Source organism: Rhinopithecus bieti, unplaced genomic scaffold (genome assembly GCF_001698545.2).
Source record: "Rhinopithecus bieti isolate Rb0 unplaced genomic scaffold, ASM169854v2 scaffold_61461, whole genome shotgun sequence".
Lineage (NCBI taxonomy): Eukaryota > Metazoa > Chordata > Mammalia > Primates > Cercopithecidae > Rhinopithecus > Rhinopithecus bieti.
The window spans coordinates 1,226,636-1,245,733 of record NW_016823852.1 but is presented as its reverse complement, the minus strand read 5'-3'; the positions used below and the strand labels follow the sequence as shown (position 1 = coordinate 1,245,733).

Sequence of the window (19,098 nt, the reverse complement as noted above, 5' to 3'; positions counted from 1 at the left end):
CTACAAAAAATTTTTTTAAAAAATTAGCCAAGTGTGTTGGCCTATGCTTGTGGTCCCAGCTATTTGGTAGTCTGAGGTGGGAGGATCGCTTGAACCTGGGAGGTGGAGGTTACAGTGAGCTTAGATGATACCACTGCACTCCAGTCTGGGCAACAGAGAGAGACCCTGTCTCCAAGGAAAAAAAGAAAAAGAAAAAGTGAAAGGACACCCATGCAATGGGGGAAGATATTTGCAAATGATGTATCTCATAAGGTTTTGGTATCCAGACAAAAAGGCAACCCAGTTAAAAAATGAGCACAGGACCTGAATAGACATTTTACTGAAGATGATAGACAGATGGCCAACAATCACATGAAAAGATACTCAACATCTTTAGTCATTATAGAAATAGTAACTGAAATCACAGTGAGATACTACCTCATCCCCACTAGACTGGCTATAATAAAAAAGAGAACAAATGGAAAATAACAGGTGTTGGTGAGGATGTGGAGAGGCTGGAACCCTCATGTCTTCTTGCTGGTGGGAATGTAAAATGGTGCAGGCACTGGAGAAGTTTGATGGCTTATCTAAAAGTTTAACTTAGAAAACCACACGACCCAGCCGTTCCAGTCCTAGATATAGACCCAGAATAATTGAACATGGACACACACCCTGTGCAACCCAAGCCCCGTCACTGTTCCACTGAGGGTCCGTTGTGTTTCTCTCCAGTTTCTCGCCTCCACCCTCACCCGCTGCAAGGAACCACTGTTCCAGTTTTTTTCCCTCCAGTGATTAAGAACTGGTATTTTTTTTTCTAGCCAAGTATCTCAGAAATACTTAAGAAAATCTGAAGTGCTAATGGGTCCAACCATTTTCCCTTGCCTGGTTCACAGGGTCTTGACAATGTTCACAAACAGAGGGTGGCCGAAGTGCTCAATGACCCTGAGAACATGGAGAAGCGCAGGAGCCGTGAGAGCCTCAACGTGGACGTGGTCAAGTACGAGAGTGGCCCTGACGGAGGGGAGGAAGTGAGTATGAGCGTAGAGTGGAACGGGGTAAGTACAGTACACAGCGGGCACGTGCTCCGGGAGGCGCCCCCACGTGGCGCTTGCCAGGCCTTCCTCCTGTCTCATGTGCTAGACCTTCTGCTTTTCTCAAATTAAGTGCCAATTAAGCTTTCTGTAAGTTCTTTACTTCTGCTAATACTTCAGTCTGTTATTTGTTTAAAGTGGTAATTTTCTTCTCAGGAATCCATGAAAGCTGTTTGGCTTAACTTTGAGCACTTAAATGCTGATTGAGTGTCCTGGCTATTTAAAGCATGATCCCTATCTGGTTTCATTTTAATATCAGGATCAGTGTGGCAGGTAACTAACTCGCTTCTTTCACTCACCCATTTCATTGCTAACTCCAGTGCTTCTAACTTCACTGACCAGGCTGCTCTAGATTTTGTTAGAATGAGTTGAAATGCTTTAAAGGGAGATGCTGTTTAAGTAGAATTTGTTTTTAGAAAACGGGTCAGAACCAAGAGCTTAAGTGGCTGCTCTCTTGATGTCCTGCTCAGTCCTGAGCGTCCTGCATTTCACCTGAGAGGGTGTCCACATCTTTGGGGCTCTTCATGGTTGCCAGCCCCCATGTGCCTGAGAGGCTGCACAGGGCCCCTCCAGGTTTTACTGGTTTGCCCCTGGAAATTCCTCACCACTGCTGTTTATCCAGTGGTTGCCAAAGACCGTGTGGCCTTCTGGACATTTTTTCTCCAGTGAATTTTTTAGCACATGGATTTTTTTTTAAATACACAAGCTGGTGTCTTTGGTATTTTGCTTTTGTCAGGGAGAGTTGAAGGCGGCATTTGACTCATCTGGGGGCACAGTTGGTTTTTTGAAGTTGCCATAGTGCAGTTTGATTAGTTATAATTCTACACATGTTCTGCCAAATTGTAGTTTTGGGCTTTCTTATAATGTAAATTCTTTTATTCTTTAAGGATTTTCTATAGCTATAGCAATTTGGTAGGAGCTAGCATTCTAAATAAATATTTTATAAAAAATTTTAGTAGCAAAATTTGAGGGAGAACATTCTCTTTGACTGTCTTTATCTGGCAGCTTTCTTGCTTTGGTTTTTTTTCTGTGCCAAGACAACCAATCAGCATCAGCTTTGCCCACTCAGCCCCAGTGGGGCGTTAGCCTAAAACTGAAATCCTGGCCCGCAGGCCTCCCTGTCGCCCGCATTCTGTCAGAACTGTGTACTGTACTCTTCTCTTGGTTGCTGTTGTACCTGCATGCTTCGTATGGAAGGGAAGTCCTTTAGGCTCTAGGAGCCAGGGTGCAGATTGTGATACTCTTGAATGAAGTTCTGGAGGAGGTTTCTCTTGAGACAGTATTTCTAGGTCCATGTTGACATGAAATCATCTGATGATAAAATTGTGACAATTCAGAGCTCTGTTACCATCTTAAAGATGGACCCGGAGAGGAAGGAGAACTGCTCATGTGCACTGCAGCAGGTTCAAGTACGGGTGTCCCCCTCAGGCCCGCGGGCTGGAAGTGTCGCTGCTGCGGATGAAGCAGCTGCCCCTCTGCGTGCCTGCTGATTTCCTCCTTCCACGCTTCCTTTCTCACTCTGGACACCTGATTACATAGGCCATGCACAGGCTGTGTTTCTGGTGTGTCCCTTTCGTGAGCAATATACTTGGTAGCTCTGCAGCTTTGATGGAATTCATCCCAGGATGCGTTGGCCATGGGTGATCTACCAAAACAATCTGAGTTTTAAATTGTCCAGTGCAGTGGTTCCTAAACTCACTTTGCGCATGGAGGCAGCCCATCTTCAGATGGAGTCTTAGATAAAGTGAGTGAATTCACTGGGCGGGCCGGCTGAGGCTGCCTCAGAGTCTTCACAGGAAGACCTTGGCCCCCAACCCGATCTCCCCACAACTCTTAAGGTTCTGAGAAGGCAGAATGCTGAACTCGACCAGCTTGTGATTTTCTTTTCTTCCCCCCCAGACAGTCTCGCTCTGTTGCCCAGGCTGGAGTGCAGTGGCGCTGTCTTGGCTCACTGCAACCTCTGCCTCCTGGTTCAAGCAGTTCTCTTGCCTCAGCCTCCTGAGTAGCTCGAATTACAGGCGTGCACCACCATGCCTGGCTAATTGTTTTATTTTTAGTAGAGACGGGGTTTCACCATGTTAGCCAGGCTGGTCTCTTAACTGCTGACCTCGTGATCTGCCTTCCTCGGCCTCTCAAAGTGCTAGGATTATAGGCATAAACCACTGACTTATTTTTTAAAAGGTAGTGAGGGCAGTATGCACACAGGTGTTAATTTTTAGTCACCTTTATTGAGGGATAATTAGAGACAATAAAAGGGGCCCATTTTAAATGTTTGATTTAGATATTAACACAGTGCAGGTCAGCACATTAGTTTGTCTTTATACGGATGTTAGAACAAAATTTATCATGCTGTTTCTGTTTAAGTGAAGATTTCCCTGAGATTGCAAAGCAAACTGTTACCACTGTAGTCACTTATTTGTATGCATCAAGATTTTTTTCAGTATTATGCAATTAAGTTAAATAGACAAATACATCAGGTGTTGTGGTAAATGTTAAGGCTATACCTGGCCGGGCGCGTGGCTCAAGCCTGTAATCCCAGCACTTCAGGAGGCCGAGGTGGTTGGTCAGGAGATCGAGACCATCCTGGCTAACAAGGTGAAACTCCGTCTCTACTAAAAATACAAAAAATTAGCCAGGCGTGGTGGCGGGCGCCTGTAGTCCCAACTACTCGGGAGGCTGAAGCAGAAGAATGGCGTGAACCCGGGAGGTGGAGCTTACAGTGAGCTGAGATCGCGCCACTGCACTCCAGCCTGGGTGACAGAGCAAGACTCCGTCTCAAAAAAAAAAAAAAAAAAGACTATACCTGTGGCCGGGTGCCATGGCTCATGCCTGTAATCCCACCACTTTGGGAGGCCAGGGCTGGTGGATCGCTTGAGGTCAGTAGTTTGAGACCAGCCTGGTCAACATGAGAAGACTCTGTCTCTACTAAAAATGCAAAAATTAGCCAGGCGTGGTAGCAGGAGCCTGTAATCCCAGCTACTTGGGAGGCTGAGGCAGGGGAATTGAACCCTGGAGGCAGACGTTGCAGTGAACCGAGATTGCGCCACCACACTCCAGCCTGGGTGACAGAGCAAGACTGTCTCAAAAAAAGAAAACAACTATCCCTGTTACCTATAACTTCAGATTTCAAGTTTTTGGGTTTTATAAAGGTAGCTTTATTGTTCTTGTTTCATTTATTAGAATAACTTGTTATATATTTATAATGAGAAAATATGATTTCAATTTTATTTATATGTATGTGTGTATATATATACATATATATTTGAGACGGAGGTCACCCAGGCTGGAGTTAGGTGACGCAATCTCCGCTCACTGCAACCTTCGCTTTCCGGGTTCTGGCGATTCTCCTGCATCAGCCTAAAATGCATTTTAATGCTTTTAAAAGGTTAAAACTACTACCGTAGGGAAAACATTGTGCTCCCTATTGGGAAGTCATAGCTTCAGCAGAAGTGACTGCCAAGAATGAATGTGACAGCTTTTGATTAAGTTATAATAACCGCATACACCAGGTATTGGGCTCCGTTTTTCTCAATATTCATAAGTAACATTTAAAACAGAGTTATGTGGTCAAAGAAAGGACAAACTGATTAATGATAATCGTCCCCTGTGGGCCCTGGGCGTTGGTGTCACACAGAACTGAGAAGGAAAGCAGGTGGTGACAGATACTGGTAATGTGCAGGGAGTGTCTGGATCGAAGTCTCAACTTGGTGGCTGGTTTGTCCAGGGAAGGACAGTTCTCTCCTTTAGGTACACACTGTAGGGACTGTGATTAAACTACTTGACAGCGGCACTTCTGTGACCTCGTTTCGTGTGACACATGGAGATCTGGAAGCCGCTGTCACCGTGAGCCTCAGTTGGCTCTCTCTCATGGTCTTGTCTCTCTGAAAGTGCAGCTGCTTTGTGCACACAAATCCTTTTCTGGATAAAACTGGTCCTCTTATAACTGCTGTCCGTGTGGCTTTTTTTTTTTTTTTTTTTTTTGAGATGGAGTCTCGCTCTGTCGCCCAGGCTGGAGTGCAGTGGCTGGATCTCAGTTCACTACAAGCTCCGCCTCCTGGGTTCACGCCATTCTCCTGCCTCAGCCTCCCGAGTAGTTGGGACTACAGGCTCCTGCCACCTCGCCCGGCTAATTTTTTGTTTTTTTTAGTAGAGATGGGGTTTCACCGTGTTAGCCAGGATGGTCTCGATCTCCTGACCTCGTGATCCGCCCGACTCGGCCTCCCAAAGTGCTGGGATTACAGGCTTGAGCCACCACGCCCGGCCGCGTGTGGCTTCATGTTCATGGTGTGATGTGCATGTGTCAGCCACCAGCACCAGGTCCCTGTTGGAATGTGGGAGTCCCTTGGGCTGTTTCATCATTACCCAGTTGTCTTTACAGTGGTCCCATGAGACACACAGAGCCACCCAGGTGGAGCCTGAGGTCCGCCTCCCAGCTGCACCACCTTTGTCTGTCTGCAGGTCACCAGCTCTGTTGGGGCCTTTTGAAGCAGCCTGTCTCCGTCTTGCCATTCTTTTCACACTGCTCCCATGTTAAGATTTCTACACGTTTCAAATACACTAAATTCTTATCTAGGATTATTGGGGAATGGAATATATGGTTAGAAATAGATGAATTTTTATTTTTAAAAAATTACACTAAGGGCTGGGCACGGTGGTTCATGCCTATAATCTCAGGGCTTTGGGAGGCCGAGGCAGGTGGATCACTTGAGGTCAGGAGTTCGAGACCAGCCTGGCCAACATGGTAAAAACTCGTCTGTACGAAAAAAACAAAAATCAGTCAGGCATGGTCGCACATGCCTGTAATCCCAGCTACTCAGGAGGCTGAGGCAGGAAATTGCTTGAACCCAGTAGGTGGAGGCTGCATTGAGCCAAGATCATGCCACTGCACTCCAGCCTGGGCAACAGAGCCAGACTCTGTCTCAGATTACATTAGTAAGACAACTAGAATATGCCAAAATAAATAAATGTAAAAGCACCAAATTATCTGAAATCCCACTGTATATAGATAATAATGATGACTGCATATTTTTAAACTGTGAACACATTATCCACTTAATCCTGCTCAGATAACCCACTTTTGTAAGTGAATATTCTTTCCCAGCAATATAAAGAGGTAGACAGTTTCTTAAGCTGTTAGAATGCAGTGAATCCTCCCAGGCCCTGAAGTCCAGTTGAATGGAAATCTGCTTGGGCCAGGGCAGCCGCCGGCCTTCCCCCTGGTTCTCACAGCCAAGGTCCTCAGGTGCCGTGAACCCAGGAGGCAGAACTTGCAGTGAGCCAAGATCAGGCCACAGCACTCCAGCCTGGGCGACTGACCCAGAGTGGGGCAGACCCGCTCCATTACCAACTCCAGGTGCTGGTCTGGGTCTGCAGAGGCTCAGGGAGGAGGAGGCAGCTGGGCCGGACCCCCAATTCTGGGACTCCTGGGCCCATTGCCCAGCTGTCTGTTGTCAGCTTGCTACTCCAGCAGCTGCAGAGTGGGGGCAGGGAGAGAGAGAGCATGAGTGAGTGTGTGTGTGTGTGTCACATGAAATACTTTTGAATCTGAGTGAAATGAATCTTCTGTGTTCTGCCAAGTATTTAGTTCAGGTGTATTATAATAACACTACTGTAGTGTAGCACTGAGTTTTGAAATGAACAGCAAGGGCTGTACTGTTGATGACGCTGTGTTAGCATTTTAGCATCCTTTTTCTAAAGAGCAGCAAAAACTTATGTTTTCTTGTCCTCCCGACATTTTGAGGTGTTGGTAACAAGTGTTATTTTCCATTTTAAAGATGAGAAAAATGAAGCTCGGGCTGGTTAAATGACTTGCTCAGCGTCCCATGGTGAGTCCGAGCGGGCGGGGCGCAGGCCCTGCCGTCTGGTGCTTCTGTCGAGACGTCGGCTTTCCAATCTGGCAGGACCCAGGACGCATTGCTGCCTGTGGAAATTAATTTTCTTTTGGATTATCAACTGCATGTTTAAAATGGGCTGTAGACTTTTAAAGTCCGTGGTTTCCTAAAGTTTCTGAAATGTCTAAAATGTGTTTTTAAGAGAATGAAAGTCATACCTGTAGCCTTTATTTTGGTCCCTATGTTTTTCATTGCATAATCTCCTTATGTACAGTTACTTGTAAAGCCTTTTACACTAAGTGTCAAGGAGATTTCTAATACATTGCCAATCGATTTACTCTTAAAGTGTTGAAATTTACTTTGATGACCATTGGAAATGGACCAGTCTGAATTCTATGAAATGCACCACGAGGCCCAGCACCTGCTTTATGCTGGGCTGGTAGAAGCAGGCAGAAGGTCATCCCAGTCCTAAAGCCACTCAGAAGGCTGTTGAGACTTGTGACCTAGAAATACTGGAAGCCAGGCTTTTACGCAGAGCCTGTTGCCTTTCCTCGCCGCGGTTTCACGTGGGTTTTCTCTCTCCTTTCTGTCTGACAGGCCTAGCCGCCCGTGACTCTCACACTGTCTCCTGCATGATGGGTGGCGTCTCCCGCAGCTTCCCTTCTCTCTCCAGTGCTGCCCGCTGTGTCTAGCAGCCCCCTAGGATCTTGTCAGAGCTGCACCTCTCTGTGAACTGGCTATTCCTTTCGGTGCTGCTGTCCTTTTTGGGGGGTTCCTGGTTTCTGTATACATGTAGCTTTGCCAGATATGTACTTAGTAATATAAATTGTATTAATAAAATTCATTTACTGTGTAATACACGAGTTTAAAAATTAAGAGCGATTAGCTGTTCACTCTGATAACAGGTAGTTAAGTGTCACACAAGGTGTTGTTGCAATGGCATGACGGTGACCTGTTGACGTAACTAAGCCTTAGAGCAAGGCATGTGCCGCACGTGCTCCATGGTACTTAGAGCCCTGGGGTTCCTGCTCGGACTCCGGGTCTCCCTAGGATACGCCCCAGTAGCATTTGCTGTGTAGTCTGTGTGTGGAATTTGGGCATTCTGCTTTTCTCTACTAATCTTGAAGTGCTCAGTGATTTGTGTATTTGTGTCTTTCTAACTTCTAATAAACTCACTCCGACTGACTTGTGTCTTGGTGTCTGTCTGCTTGGTAGAACTTCTCTCACTCTTTATCCATGAAACGCCACATGGCAGAGCTGATAGGGGTCTTGGGGTTACAGTTCATCTCACCAAGGAGTTCTTTCCAAGAAGAAATGCTGCTGTCTGCACATTTTCTTCACTGTGTTTTTTATTTTCATGTTCAGATACTGCCAAGTATTTCACTTATTAATACCTGAATCAATTAAGATGAGAGCTGGGCACTCTCCTCCCTACAAGGTTGTCTGAGGATTTTTAGTTATTTGTATAGAATGAGCATTTTATTTAATTTTCCAACTACCTTTATAGTTAACATTTAAGGAAACTGTTCTGTAAAATTTACTGAAGGAAACAGCACCTCCAACTATTGCATTTAGACGAAACTGTTAAAAGGAAGAGCCTCTGTCAGATCCCAATGGTTTGGGTCCTGTACTGTGTTACTTGGACCAGATGTTTACATATCTGTTAAATGTGGAAGTCGATTTTGATAATATTCCTAGAAGCTGCTTTAATTTTCTTGAGACTGTGTGTCGGCTTTTGTCTCAAAATAGCAGTAGGATTCATATTGCTTTTGGGATGCGATCACTTTTGTTTGAATGAGCTTCCTTACGTCCAAAGGTTTTCATGATCATTGGATTATCTTTAATGAAATTAAAAGTGGATAATGTTTAGTTAAAAGTATATTTACGTACATGGTAATTGGTGGTTTCTGCAAGACTTTGTCAGCAGTGAGCTGCTGGCGAGCAGGGTGACCTTGGTGGAGCTCTTATTTGCACCCAGTGTGGCTCTTGTGGGAGGGAGGGAGAACCACCTGCAGCTTCACCTTTGTTCACGTTTTTTTCAGGATGGCACTGGATCTTTAAAACGCAGTGGTTCCTTTAGCAAACTCCGGGCTTCCATTAGACGCAGCAGTGAGAAGCTGGTTAGGAAGCTGAAGGGAGGAAGTTCACGAGAGAGTGAGCCAAAGAACCCCGGGTAACTATCTCTTCCAGCTCTGCGACTCCCCTGCACGCCGGCCACTGGGCCGCTTCTCTTCCTAGCGCAGCCTTCCTCCCCCACAGACTTCAGGAAGACACTCCAGTTGGTTCCCCTATTCTCACAATGGAAGGGCTTCATAGTTGCCACCTAGGTTTTTCCCAGGACAGGTTGAGAAATAATTGGGTAACTTCCTGTTAGTGGCTAAAGTGCTAATACCTTTAAAAGAAATTTATGGAATTTTAAAATTCTGTCACATGTTCTAAGAAAGCCTTAGCAATGAAATGTGGGAATTTATATTAAAACATTGAGCATTTTGAACTTGTTTACTTCAGATACGCATTGTTTTTTAAATTAGCATTAGTTTAAATTCTTTAAAATTTTTAATCTTTTAAATAAATCAGATGTTAGCTATGACTATATTAAATCTCATACAGTATTATAATAGGGAGAAAAATGGTTTCAAATAGGATCAGAACTTTTAAGACTTTATTATAAGGAGATTTTCAAAACCTTAGGCTTTTCATATGTTTAAAAAAAGGTTTGAGTCATGAGTCTTAGAGTCTTTAGAAAAATAACATTTAAGTTGTCAAAGGAATTTGGTTCTTAAGATATCCTTTGTTTTTAACATGGTGCACAGAGTTGACAGATTACCCCTGCTGCACTGTCCAGCGTCACTCTGGGCAGCTGCTCCTGGCTTGGGCATATTTCTCATGAGGCAGGCTTTTGCCAGCCATTCTGTGTAACTCTGACTTCCTAAATGGTACCGACTTTTAGTGATTGATTCCTAGTAAAACTATTTTACAAGTGATCCCACTTTAAGTTCTGTGAGTAAGAAGTCTGATCACCTCAGGATGGTGAAACCGAGTTTTTCTGGAGAACATATTGCAAATATTAAATTTTTTTTTCTGTTCATTTTTTTTTTTTTTTTTTTTTTTTTTTTTTTTTTTTTTTTTTTTTGAGACGGAGTTTTGTTCTTGTTCCCCACGCTGGAGTGCAATGGCGCAATCTTGGCTCACTGCAACCTCCGCCTCCTGGGCTTTGTTTTTAACATGGTGCACAGAGTTGACAGATTACCCCTGCTGCACTGTCCAGCGTCACTCTGGGCAGCTGCTCCTGGCTTGGGCATATTTCTCATGAGGCAGGCTTTTGCCAGCCATTCTGTGTAACTCTGACTTCCTAAATGGTACCGACTTTTAGTGATTGATTCCTAGTAAAACTATTTTACAAGTGATCCCACTTTAAGTTCTGTGAGTAAGAAGTCTGATCACCTCAGGATGGTGAAACCGAGTTTTTCTGGAGAACATATTGCAAATATTAAAGTTATGTACCTGATCAGTTGTTTTGTTACTCTGCTTTTTTTTTTTTTTTTTTTTTTTTTTTTTTTTGAGACGGAGTTTTGTTCTTGTTCCCCACGCTGGAGTGCAATGGCGCAATCTTGGCTCACTGCAACCTCCGCCTCCTGGGTTCAAGCAATTCTCCTGCCTCAGCCTCCTGAGTAGCTAGGATTACAGGCATGCGCCACTACACCCAGCTAATTTTTTGTATTTTTAGTAGAAACGGGGTTTCACCATGTTAGCCAGGCTGGTCTCAAACCCCTGACCTCAGGTGATCCTCCCACATCACCCTCCCAAATTGCTGGGATTACAGGCGTAAGCCACCACATCTGGCCTATTTTGTCTTTTAAAAGCTATTTTTTTAAAAGTATGTCCACTTTTTCATCCCTCTCAGTATCCCTTAGACCTGCTGCCACACACGGCCAGGGTGCAGATTGGCCAGAGATGGCCCAGCCCCTTGGTGGTAGGGCTCGCCTCTTGTCTGCTTGGTGTCCCTGTGGGAGTCTCTGTTGTGGATGGAGACTTCTCTTCATGGCTGTGAGAGGTGCAGGCCTGAGGCAAGAGGAGTGACGTGACTTTTGTAAGGAGCTTCTCACAACTGTTTTCCAGCCCATTTCTGGAGAGGGAGTTTTCGGAGCCCACAGGTGTTCATTCTGAAAACTCCCTGGAAGATGCCAGGATTTGAAGACGGGACTTCTGGAAGTTTATGGGGATTTAGTAGCAAATTGCTTACGATGAAACAAACGAACTCTTATTTGGGTGGAATAGATTCTAAATTGCCTTTGGAATAGTGATCTTATGTTAAAATGGTTACAGATTTCCAGAACCAGAATGATAGGGTACTACCTGCCTCTCGATGAATTTCGAGATGACACGTTTCTTCTTACAGCGTTGAGAGGGTCTGAGCAGGCTGCTTGGTATCCCTTCCTTGGAATGATCTGATGAGTCACGCAGTGGCTGTCAGGTCCCCTCCAGGAATTACATGATGCCCCGGAGAGAGCATTCTGGACATTATTTAATTCCTGGAAGGGAACACACTCACCGTTTGAGGTTCTTACGTTTTGAAGCCTTTTAAGTGCAGAGTCCAGTTCTGGTGCTGAGTGTTGTAACTTGGACCACACTCCCACATGACAGCTCTCAGAGTTGTTCTGTTTTTTCGTGTTTTCTGTCTTTGCCATGATAAAAATATAACAGTGTGTGACCAGCCCCCAGGGTTAGAACTGTGGTCAGTGTTCACAGGGCTACAGCTCTGCCAGCCTGAACCATGTGACATAGACGCACGCTTGCACGGACTAACGTTTTCTACATGACTTTGGAAATTGCATCCTGTAAAATGCATACAACTGAGTAATCTTTCCAAGTAAGAGTGACTGTTTTTATTAACTAGACAGTAGTCTCAGACATCTTTTGGAGGGTTTGTTCAGATGGAGACTGCGAGGCCCCACCCCTGAGTTTCTAATTCCTGAGTCCCTGATTCTCAGAATTTGTGTTTCACACAAGTTCCCACGGTGCTGGGGCTGCTGACCTGGGGCCGCTTTTTGAGAATCGCTGAGCTGGATGTAGCAGGACCAGGGTGTTTGCAGCTTGCTGTTTGGCTGACTCCTAACAGTTACTGTACTGAAAGGTTTTGAATGCCACGTTTTCAAACAAGGCAGTTTGCAAGAGTGGTAGGAAGAGACGTTGAGGATTTGAGTTCTTTCGTTTTGTAAAAGGGTTTGAGGGAAGGTTGTGTAGCTCTTTTAAAAAGAGTTAATGGCAGCTGGGTGCAGTGGCTCATGCCTGTTATCCCAGCACTTTGGGAGACCAAGGTGGGCGGATCACTTGAGATCAGAAGTTTGAGACCAGCCCGGCCAACATGGCAAAACCGCATCTCTACTAAAAATAGAAAAATTAGCTGGGCCGGGTGGCGCATGCCTGTGGTCCCTGCTACTCAGGAGGCTGAGGCAGGAGAATCGCTTGAACCCAGTGGGGCAGAGGTTGCAGTGAGCCGAGATCACATACCACTGCATTTCAGCCGGGGCGATGGAGTGAAACTTCGTCTCAAAAAAAAAGTTAATGGCCACTTTATAGCAAGAATAATTATGTCAGATCATAATTTACTTGTGATTTGGTTTGATTTTATACTTGGTTCTTGAATGGTTCTAGGTAGAGAAAAGCCTGTTTAGGACTCCAGCAATGTCTGTTGCGGGCTTCATTGGGATGTTTTTGTTTTGTCCTGGTTGGGACATTTTGGGGGTGAGTTTTGCTTGGGGATAAGGAAATTCAGGTTTTTTGGTGCAGTTGTTCAGCAGGGGCTGGCTAAGTATCTACCATGTGCCAGGCGCTGTGCTCACAGCACTGCTGACACATGGGCGGGTGCCCTGGGCTTTCAGCCCCATCCCAGTGTCCTGTGTGAGGCTGTCCCTGTCACCCACCCTTCAAGTCTGTGCCTCAGCCTCACAGCCACCATCCTTGGCTTGCCCAGGAACTGCTGTGCGCATGTTCACTGTCCATGTTGCATGCAGTTCACGTTCAGAATTTAAGTAACCCTCAGTATCGGTTGCTTTAGCTTTAAAACTTCAGGTAAGTTTATGTTCAAAGCCATCGTGGTGGTGAACAGATAGTCATTTTATGACCGGGATATAGATAATTTACAGGCTATTTCATCAAGCATTTTAAATACATCAGATGGGAGGAAAAGTAAATATATGTATAAATTCCTGTATTTCTTTAAATGGAGAGCCATGACTTTATTTTAATTTTGGTTTCTAAGTAGAGAAATACTGGCTTCAGAGTTTATTTTACTAACAATAAAGTTGATTTCCCTGCTTTTAATATAGAAAGATAAAAAATAGTATATTTATGCATCTTCTTTTAGCAGTGAGTTTTGAGTGTCTCTTCATGATCCCTTAATGGTGATGAGTCTGACATGAGCCCTTGAGCGCCCTCCCTGAAAACCATCAGACTGAAGGCAGAGCTTCTCTGCTCCCAGATGGGTCACTTTTTTTTTTTCTGAGACACAGTCTTGCTCTGTCGCCAGGCTGGAGTACAGTGGTGTGATCTCGGCTCACTGCAACCTCTGCCTCCTGGGTTCAAGTGAATCTTGTGCCTCAGCCTCCAGAGTAGCTGGGATGACAGTGTGTGCCACCATGCCTGGCTAATTTTTTGCATTTTTAGTAGAGACAGGGTTTCACCATGTTGCCCAGGCTGGTTGTGAACTCTGGGCCTCAAGTGATCCACCCGCCTCAGTCTCCCCAAGTGCTGGGATTACAGGTGTGAGCCACCGCGCCTGGCTTTTCTTTTGTTTGTTTTGGTAGATGGAGTCTTACTCTTGCCCAGGCTGGAGTGCAGTGGCATGATCTTGGCTCACTGCAATCTCTGCCTCCTGGGTTCAGATGATTTTCCTGCCTCAGCCTCCCAAGTAGCTGGAATTACAGGCACATGCCACCACGCCCAGCTAATTGTTTGCATTTTTAGTAGAAGCGGGGTTTCACCGTGTTAGCCAGGATGGTCTCGATCTCCTGACCTCATGATCCGCCCGCCTCGGCCTCCCAAAGTGCTGGGATTACAGGTGTGTGAGCCACCGCGCCCGGCCCCATGAGCCACTTTTTAAAAGTGCAAGTCTAAGGGCACTTTGAGTTTGCATATGGTACTTTAAAAGAAGCATTTTGCTGTGAAGGATGCAGAGAAGCTGTGGTCTTTTCTCCTGGGCACTAAATAGAGTGAGACCCAGCACTCCCGTTACCCGAGCAAGATGAAGGCAAGGTCCCGAGAAGCCCCCGTGTCACAGAGGCCTTGGAGGGGCTTTGCTTGTGCTTCCTGTTGCTGGTTGACCAATGTGCTGATCGTTTGTCCTTGCATGTCCGTGTCCGGGTTGCAGCATGAAGCGTGCCAGCTCTCTGAATGTCCTTAACGTGGGTGGCAAGGCTGCTGAAGATCGCTTTCAAGTAAGGAGCCTACCCCGAGTTGTGTCCTAGGCTGCCCAGACCACGCTGGCAGGTCTGCAGATCCGCGCCGGTCCCCGCTCCGCCCCTGCTCCTGCAGAGGGCTGGGGCTGCCGCCACGTTTGTTCCTAGACAGCCAGTTGTGACAGTCGTGTTTAATATTCTGCTTCACCACTGGTTATGTGCATTTTGGGCATGTTCACATGTGAGCATTCTCAGAATATTAATGATCTCAAATGGTCTTTAAAAATAGTGTAACCTAATTAATTTATTGTTAAATTACTATCAAAGCTTGACCAATTAATTACTAGTTTGTATTAGTTTGTTTGATTTTAGCCTCTCCTAAGTTTATAACTATTAATAATTATCTACTTAAGCTGTTGTTCAGTTTAAAAGTATTCAAAACTTGATTAACATGATGACTGACGTGTTGTCACTGTGACACTAAAATCTTGAGCACTTGGTGAAGGTGTCCGGACCTCACAGACACATCAGGCTCACATCTGGAAGTACCGGCTCCCTTCCCCACCACGGAGGCCGTTTTGAGTTTTCATCCCTTCCGCCCTTTAGTGTGGCTGTCCGTGGGTGGCCGGGTGCCTGTGGCTGCTCTAGAACCTGCCTGTTTCCCAGGTGCCTGGAGCCCGCCCGCCCGGTTGCTCGAGCTGTTGGGACTTGGCAGTCCCCGCCCGCCCCTGTGCTGGTGCTGAGAGCTCGCGACAGTGGCCAGGCACTGCCCTCCCAGTTGTCCAGATCCACTGATCCTCACAGACAGGTCAGCGCCCCGACCTGTCCCCATCCCTCATGGGAGGCAGCCACCTCGGGAAAGCTTTTCCCCAGCCCCCTTCTCGGTGGCTGCCGAAGAGGCTTGTAGGGTGCCGGACATCCTGCTTGAAGCACCCCTAATGACAAGAGGAAAGAAAGTCTCTTCGTTTTAAAGGGTTCTGTAGCTGACCCAGTGTTTTGCCCTCTGGTTTCTTGGAGCTTCCACATGCACATTGACCTCTGGGCCTCTCGAGTGCCAACCTAGATGTAGCTGTGCAGCCCGTACTGTGAGGCCTGAGGCCGTTTGAAGCTGGCATCATTTGAAGCCCTGGTTAAGTATAATTTTTCTATTTGTTTTTTCATGCAGGAACGAAATAATTGTCTGGCCGACTCGCGAGCTCTGAGTGCCAGCCACACTGACCTGGCCCACTGAGGGCCGGCAGGGCTAGGGAACCTGCCTTGGGAGTGTGAGACTGCCCTGCCCTGCTACGCCCTCACCGCCCTGCCCGGAGGCGCCAGCCGCACTCCTTGGCTTCCTTTCCTAGATAGTGACGTCCACCAACCTTGGAGGTGCCTTTTCAAAACACCCGGGCGACCTTGCCCCAGCATTCTGTTACCCGGCCTGCAGTCTCAGTGCCAGGAGCCGCCTCGACCGCGACCCGGCCAGGCTGGCCCACAGAGGCCGAGGTGGCCTCAGCACGCTGGGGGTTGGCTCCTGCTCACGGATGCTGTTGCATTTCCTGCCTGCCACCTTTTTGCCAGGACCCCAAACTCTCTTCTAAATTATAATGTTGTAATAAGGCTATAAATTAAGAACCTGGAAACATGAAGTACCCCTTTCAGAACGAGAGGCATTTAGTGATCTGCGGCAGTAAAGCCTGAAGTGTAGTGGACCTCCTGGTCAGTGGGCAGTGAATCCCCTCCCAGCAGGAGCATCTTCTGGGTCTCTGTTTCCGAGGTCCCCGGGCCTGGGGCCCCATGCCCACCCCTTTTGAGCAGTGTTCTCTCTCCTGGAGGCCCCTGCACACGAAGCCCATAGAGACGTGTGTTTCACTTTTTAAAAGCGTACGCTTTATAGAATGAGGGCGCACAGTGGACTCTTTGACAGGAACCTTTTCAAATCAGTGCTGAGGCTGTATTTCTTAGCTGTCCACAGACTAGCCCATAGGTAAAGAGCCTACAAAACATGCTGAGGTGAGCAGTGATTCCAAAGACTGGCGCTCAGAAGCGCCACCTCCATGCCAGCCAGCTAGGCTATGGAACAGAGGGGCGGTCTGAAACACTGGCCATCCCGTGGGAGGTCAGCTTGGCGCTGTCACGTAACAGGGCGGGTGATGGCACAGCAGAGGCTCACACTTGTCACCTTCAGTCCCTGGAAGCTCCCCATGGGGCACGGGGCCGAAGGCTGGGGACAGAGCATCCTGGGGTTTTGTTACAAGGCTAGGCTTTAAAATACCTTTAAAAGTTTCATTTCATCCTGTCTCATGTCGCAGGACTGCTGTGTTTGTGAAAACGCATTTGTTTCCACAAGACAAGCTCCATGTAGTCGTCAGCGAGTGCCTGGCACAGGAGCTGCCCTGTGGAGCCAGCGTTGTCCCCAGCTGCTCACCTGTGGCCGTGGCTCCTTTTCTGAGGCTCCTGACTCAATTCTTGCAGGTTCTGATGGATCAGGAGCTTACTTTCTAAATGCTACATAGAGGTGTTAAAGGAAATTTGATAGGTTCTGTAACAGTGGATGGGATTAAAAGAAAAAATGTTACATATATATGGCTGGGTGGGGTGGTTCATGCCTATAATCCTATAATCTTAGCACTCGGGAGGTTGAGGCGGGAGGATCACTTGAGCCCAGGAGGTCAAGAACAGCTTGGGCAACACAGCGAGTCCCTGTGTCTACCAAAAAAAACCGCCATAAATATATAAAATTTGATGGGTTGTGAGAAGCCACCCCCTCAAGAAAGGGGGGTGTAGAGCAGCTTCCCTTGACAGGTGCCGTGGCTGCCCCCGTAGTGGGCTATGTCTGTGCACAGGCGACAGGCAGGAGGGCTCTGGAGCTTCCCTTGTGGTGGGGGGTGCCTTCTCCCTGTGAGGATGCTGAGCAGAGTTTGGAACTCAGACAGTTTCCCTTAGTGACAGTTCTCTGGAAAGGAGAAAGGGCATTTAGAAGAAATAAACACAGGGCTGAATATGGAGTTAAATTTTAACCTCTTCAGACTGATGGGTGCACACAAGGTTGTGTGGGGCCTCTGTGGAGCCTGCTCTGGCGTCCAGCCATGGGACCTTAGGGCCGACGTGGCCTCTGCAGCACTGTGGCTGTGGGAGCATTGTGTGTTGGGATAAGAGAAGCCAGAGGGCCTCCCTGAAGCCAGCTCGTAAAGGAAGGTTCATGTTTCAGAGAGGGAAGCCGCAAGGGAATCTGAGTATCTGAGTCCCTGATGTTTGAACCCCCCCCACCCAGTAGAAGTGCAGTGATTTAAGCCATTTCCCATCTGGCGGTCTGAATTTTTCCCTTCAGAGGAGAGAAATGGTAGGCCCAGCCATCCCTCCTCCTGTGTTGTCTTTCTGGTGAGGGGACCCCCACGTGAGAGTCAGCACCTGTTTCTTCAGAGTTGCTGTCAAAATAATCACTGCACCCCCCACGGCAGCCGTGTGTGCAGCGCCCAGTCCCAGCCACCATGGCATGGGAGCGTCTGGATCTGCGGGCGGACAGCCTATCTCTGGGTCGTCGGCGCAGCTGTGGCAGAAACCAGGCCCTGGGGAGGTCCTGTGACATGACTGCCTCCCTGAAGCAGCAGCAGGGTGCGGCTCGGGGGTCCTCGGAGGCTGGCGGTGCCCGCGGGTGGCACAGGGGCCCTCTCATGGGCAGCACTTGGTCTTGTGTTTACAGTACTGGAGGAATTCACATCGTTATTTTCTGGATTAAGCTGCTAGAAATATCACGTAATTAGAAATTCAGTGTTTCGAGTAAGATGTGTTAAACATTGCTAAAAATGTTACGGCTACAATCTGTAACAGGTGTTCCATTGTCATAACTGTATGGAATTTTCTTGGAGGATGTCATTAGCTTCTGTTTGCACTGACTTGTGAGCTGTGTGTACACTGTGGTCAGATTTCTGAATACTGTAGAGCACTCACCAGCTCTGACCATGTCTTGCTAGGGCCGGCCGGCTGCGTGTGCAGCGGGGCCAGCTGTCTTAGGGCTGATACGTAGACGTGTGTTCTGTTGACAATTAGTTCCCCAACGTTGTGGGGAAGAACTTAAGTGGTTTTCAAGTGTTGTATGATGTGGTGAGGCAGTGAGGGTCAGGGCACGTGGTCCCTGAGGAAGGGTCTTCGGGACAAGAGGGACTGTGCTCCCCAGGGCGTGGTGCCTCCCTAAGGGGATGGTCAGTGCTCCTGGGTCGGTGCTGGCCAAGCCAGCCCTTCTGCAGACTGCTGTGGTGGGAGTTCCCTGGGACAGGGAGCCCCTCAGCCCCTTCCCTCCAGGGCAGGAACTGAGCCAGTATGGGCGGGGCCGGCCCGGAGCTTCCAGGCGTGTTTGCTCTGTAAATGTACCTCTGTCTTTAAGCTGTCTCATTTTCTAGTCGCCGGCATGTCTTGCCTAGAAAAGCATTTGGAATTGCTTATGTTCAATTACAGAAATAAAATGTTTTATTTGCTGTTGTAGAATCCCTGCACTTTTGCAGAAAGGCTGTTTTGTAAAAATCCAACCCCAAAATAATTTTTTCCTATGTTCATGCCAGTGATTCTTAACTTTAGGGTCAGAGAGCCTTGATAATGTGATGAAGGTTTTCAACGGAGTCCCACCCTAGAAAAATGGGCCAAAAAAAAAAACAGAAAAATTCTGCACAGTATGGCCCCACCCTTTACCTTCCCCCCAACCAGTGCCAGCCCCCCCCCCCCCCACTGTAGGAGCACCCATAGGCTCACCCTGGGCACATGGGGTGGGGGGTGACAATTTCTGCCTCTGGGTTGTGGGAGGAGTCAAGCCACTTAACAGTTCTG

The 19,098-nt window shown here is 47.3% G+C and overlaps 1 protein-coding gene across 18 annotated transcripts in view; it reads left to right on the top strand.

Moving 5' to 3' along the window:
* KLC1 (kinesin light chain 1) overlaps positions 1–19,098 on the top strand; it is a 73,312-nt gene that overhangs the window by 50,217 nt on the left and 3,997 nt on the right. The window contains exons 13-16 of one of the 18 annotated variants that reach the window (XM_017861874.1): positions 873–1,007; positions 8,944–9,074; positions 14,271–14,337; positions 15,464–18,770. In XM_017861874.1, coding sequence (XP_017717363.1) covers positions 873–1,007; positions 8,944–9,074; positions 14,271–14,337; positions 15,464–15,529 — 399 coding nt within the window. In that variant the 3' untranslated portion in view covers positions 15,530–18,770. Of the gene's footprint in view, positions 1–872; positions 1,035–6,844; positions 6,896–7,498; positions 8,093–8,943; positions 9,075–14,270; positions 14,338–14,964; positions 15,428–15,463; positions 18,771–19,098 lie in introns of those variants that run through there. The other 17 variants (XM_017861872.1, XM_017861870.1, XM_017861869.1 and 14 more) reach the window with 17 other exon arrangements.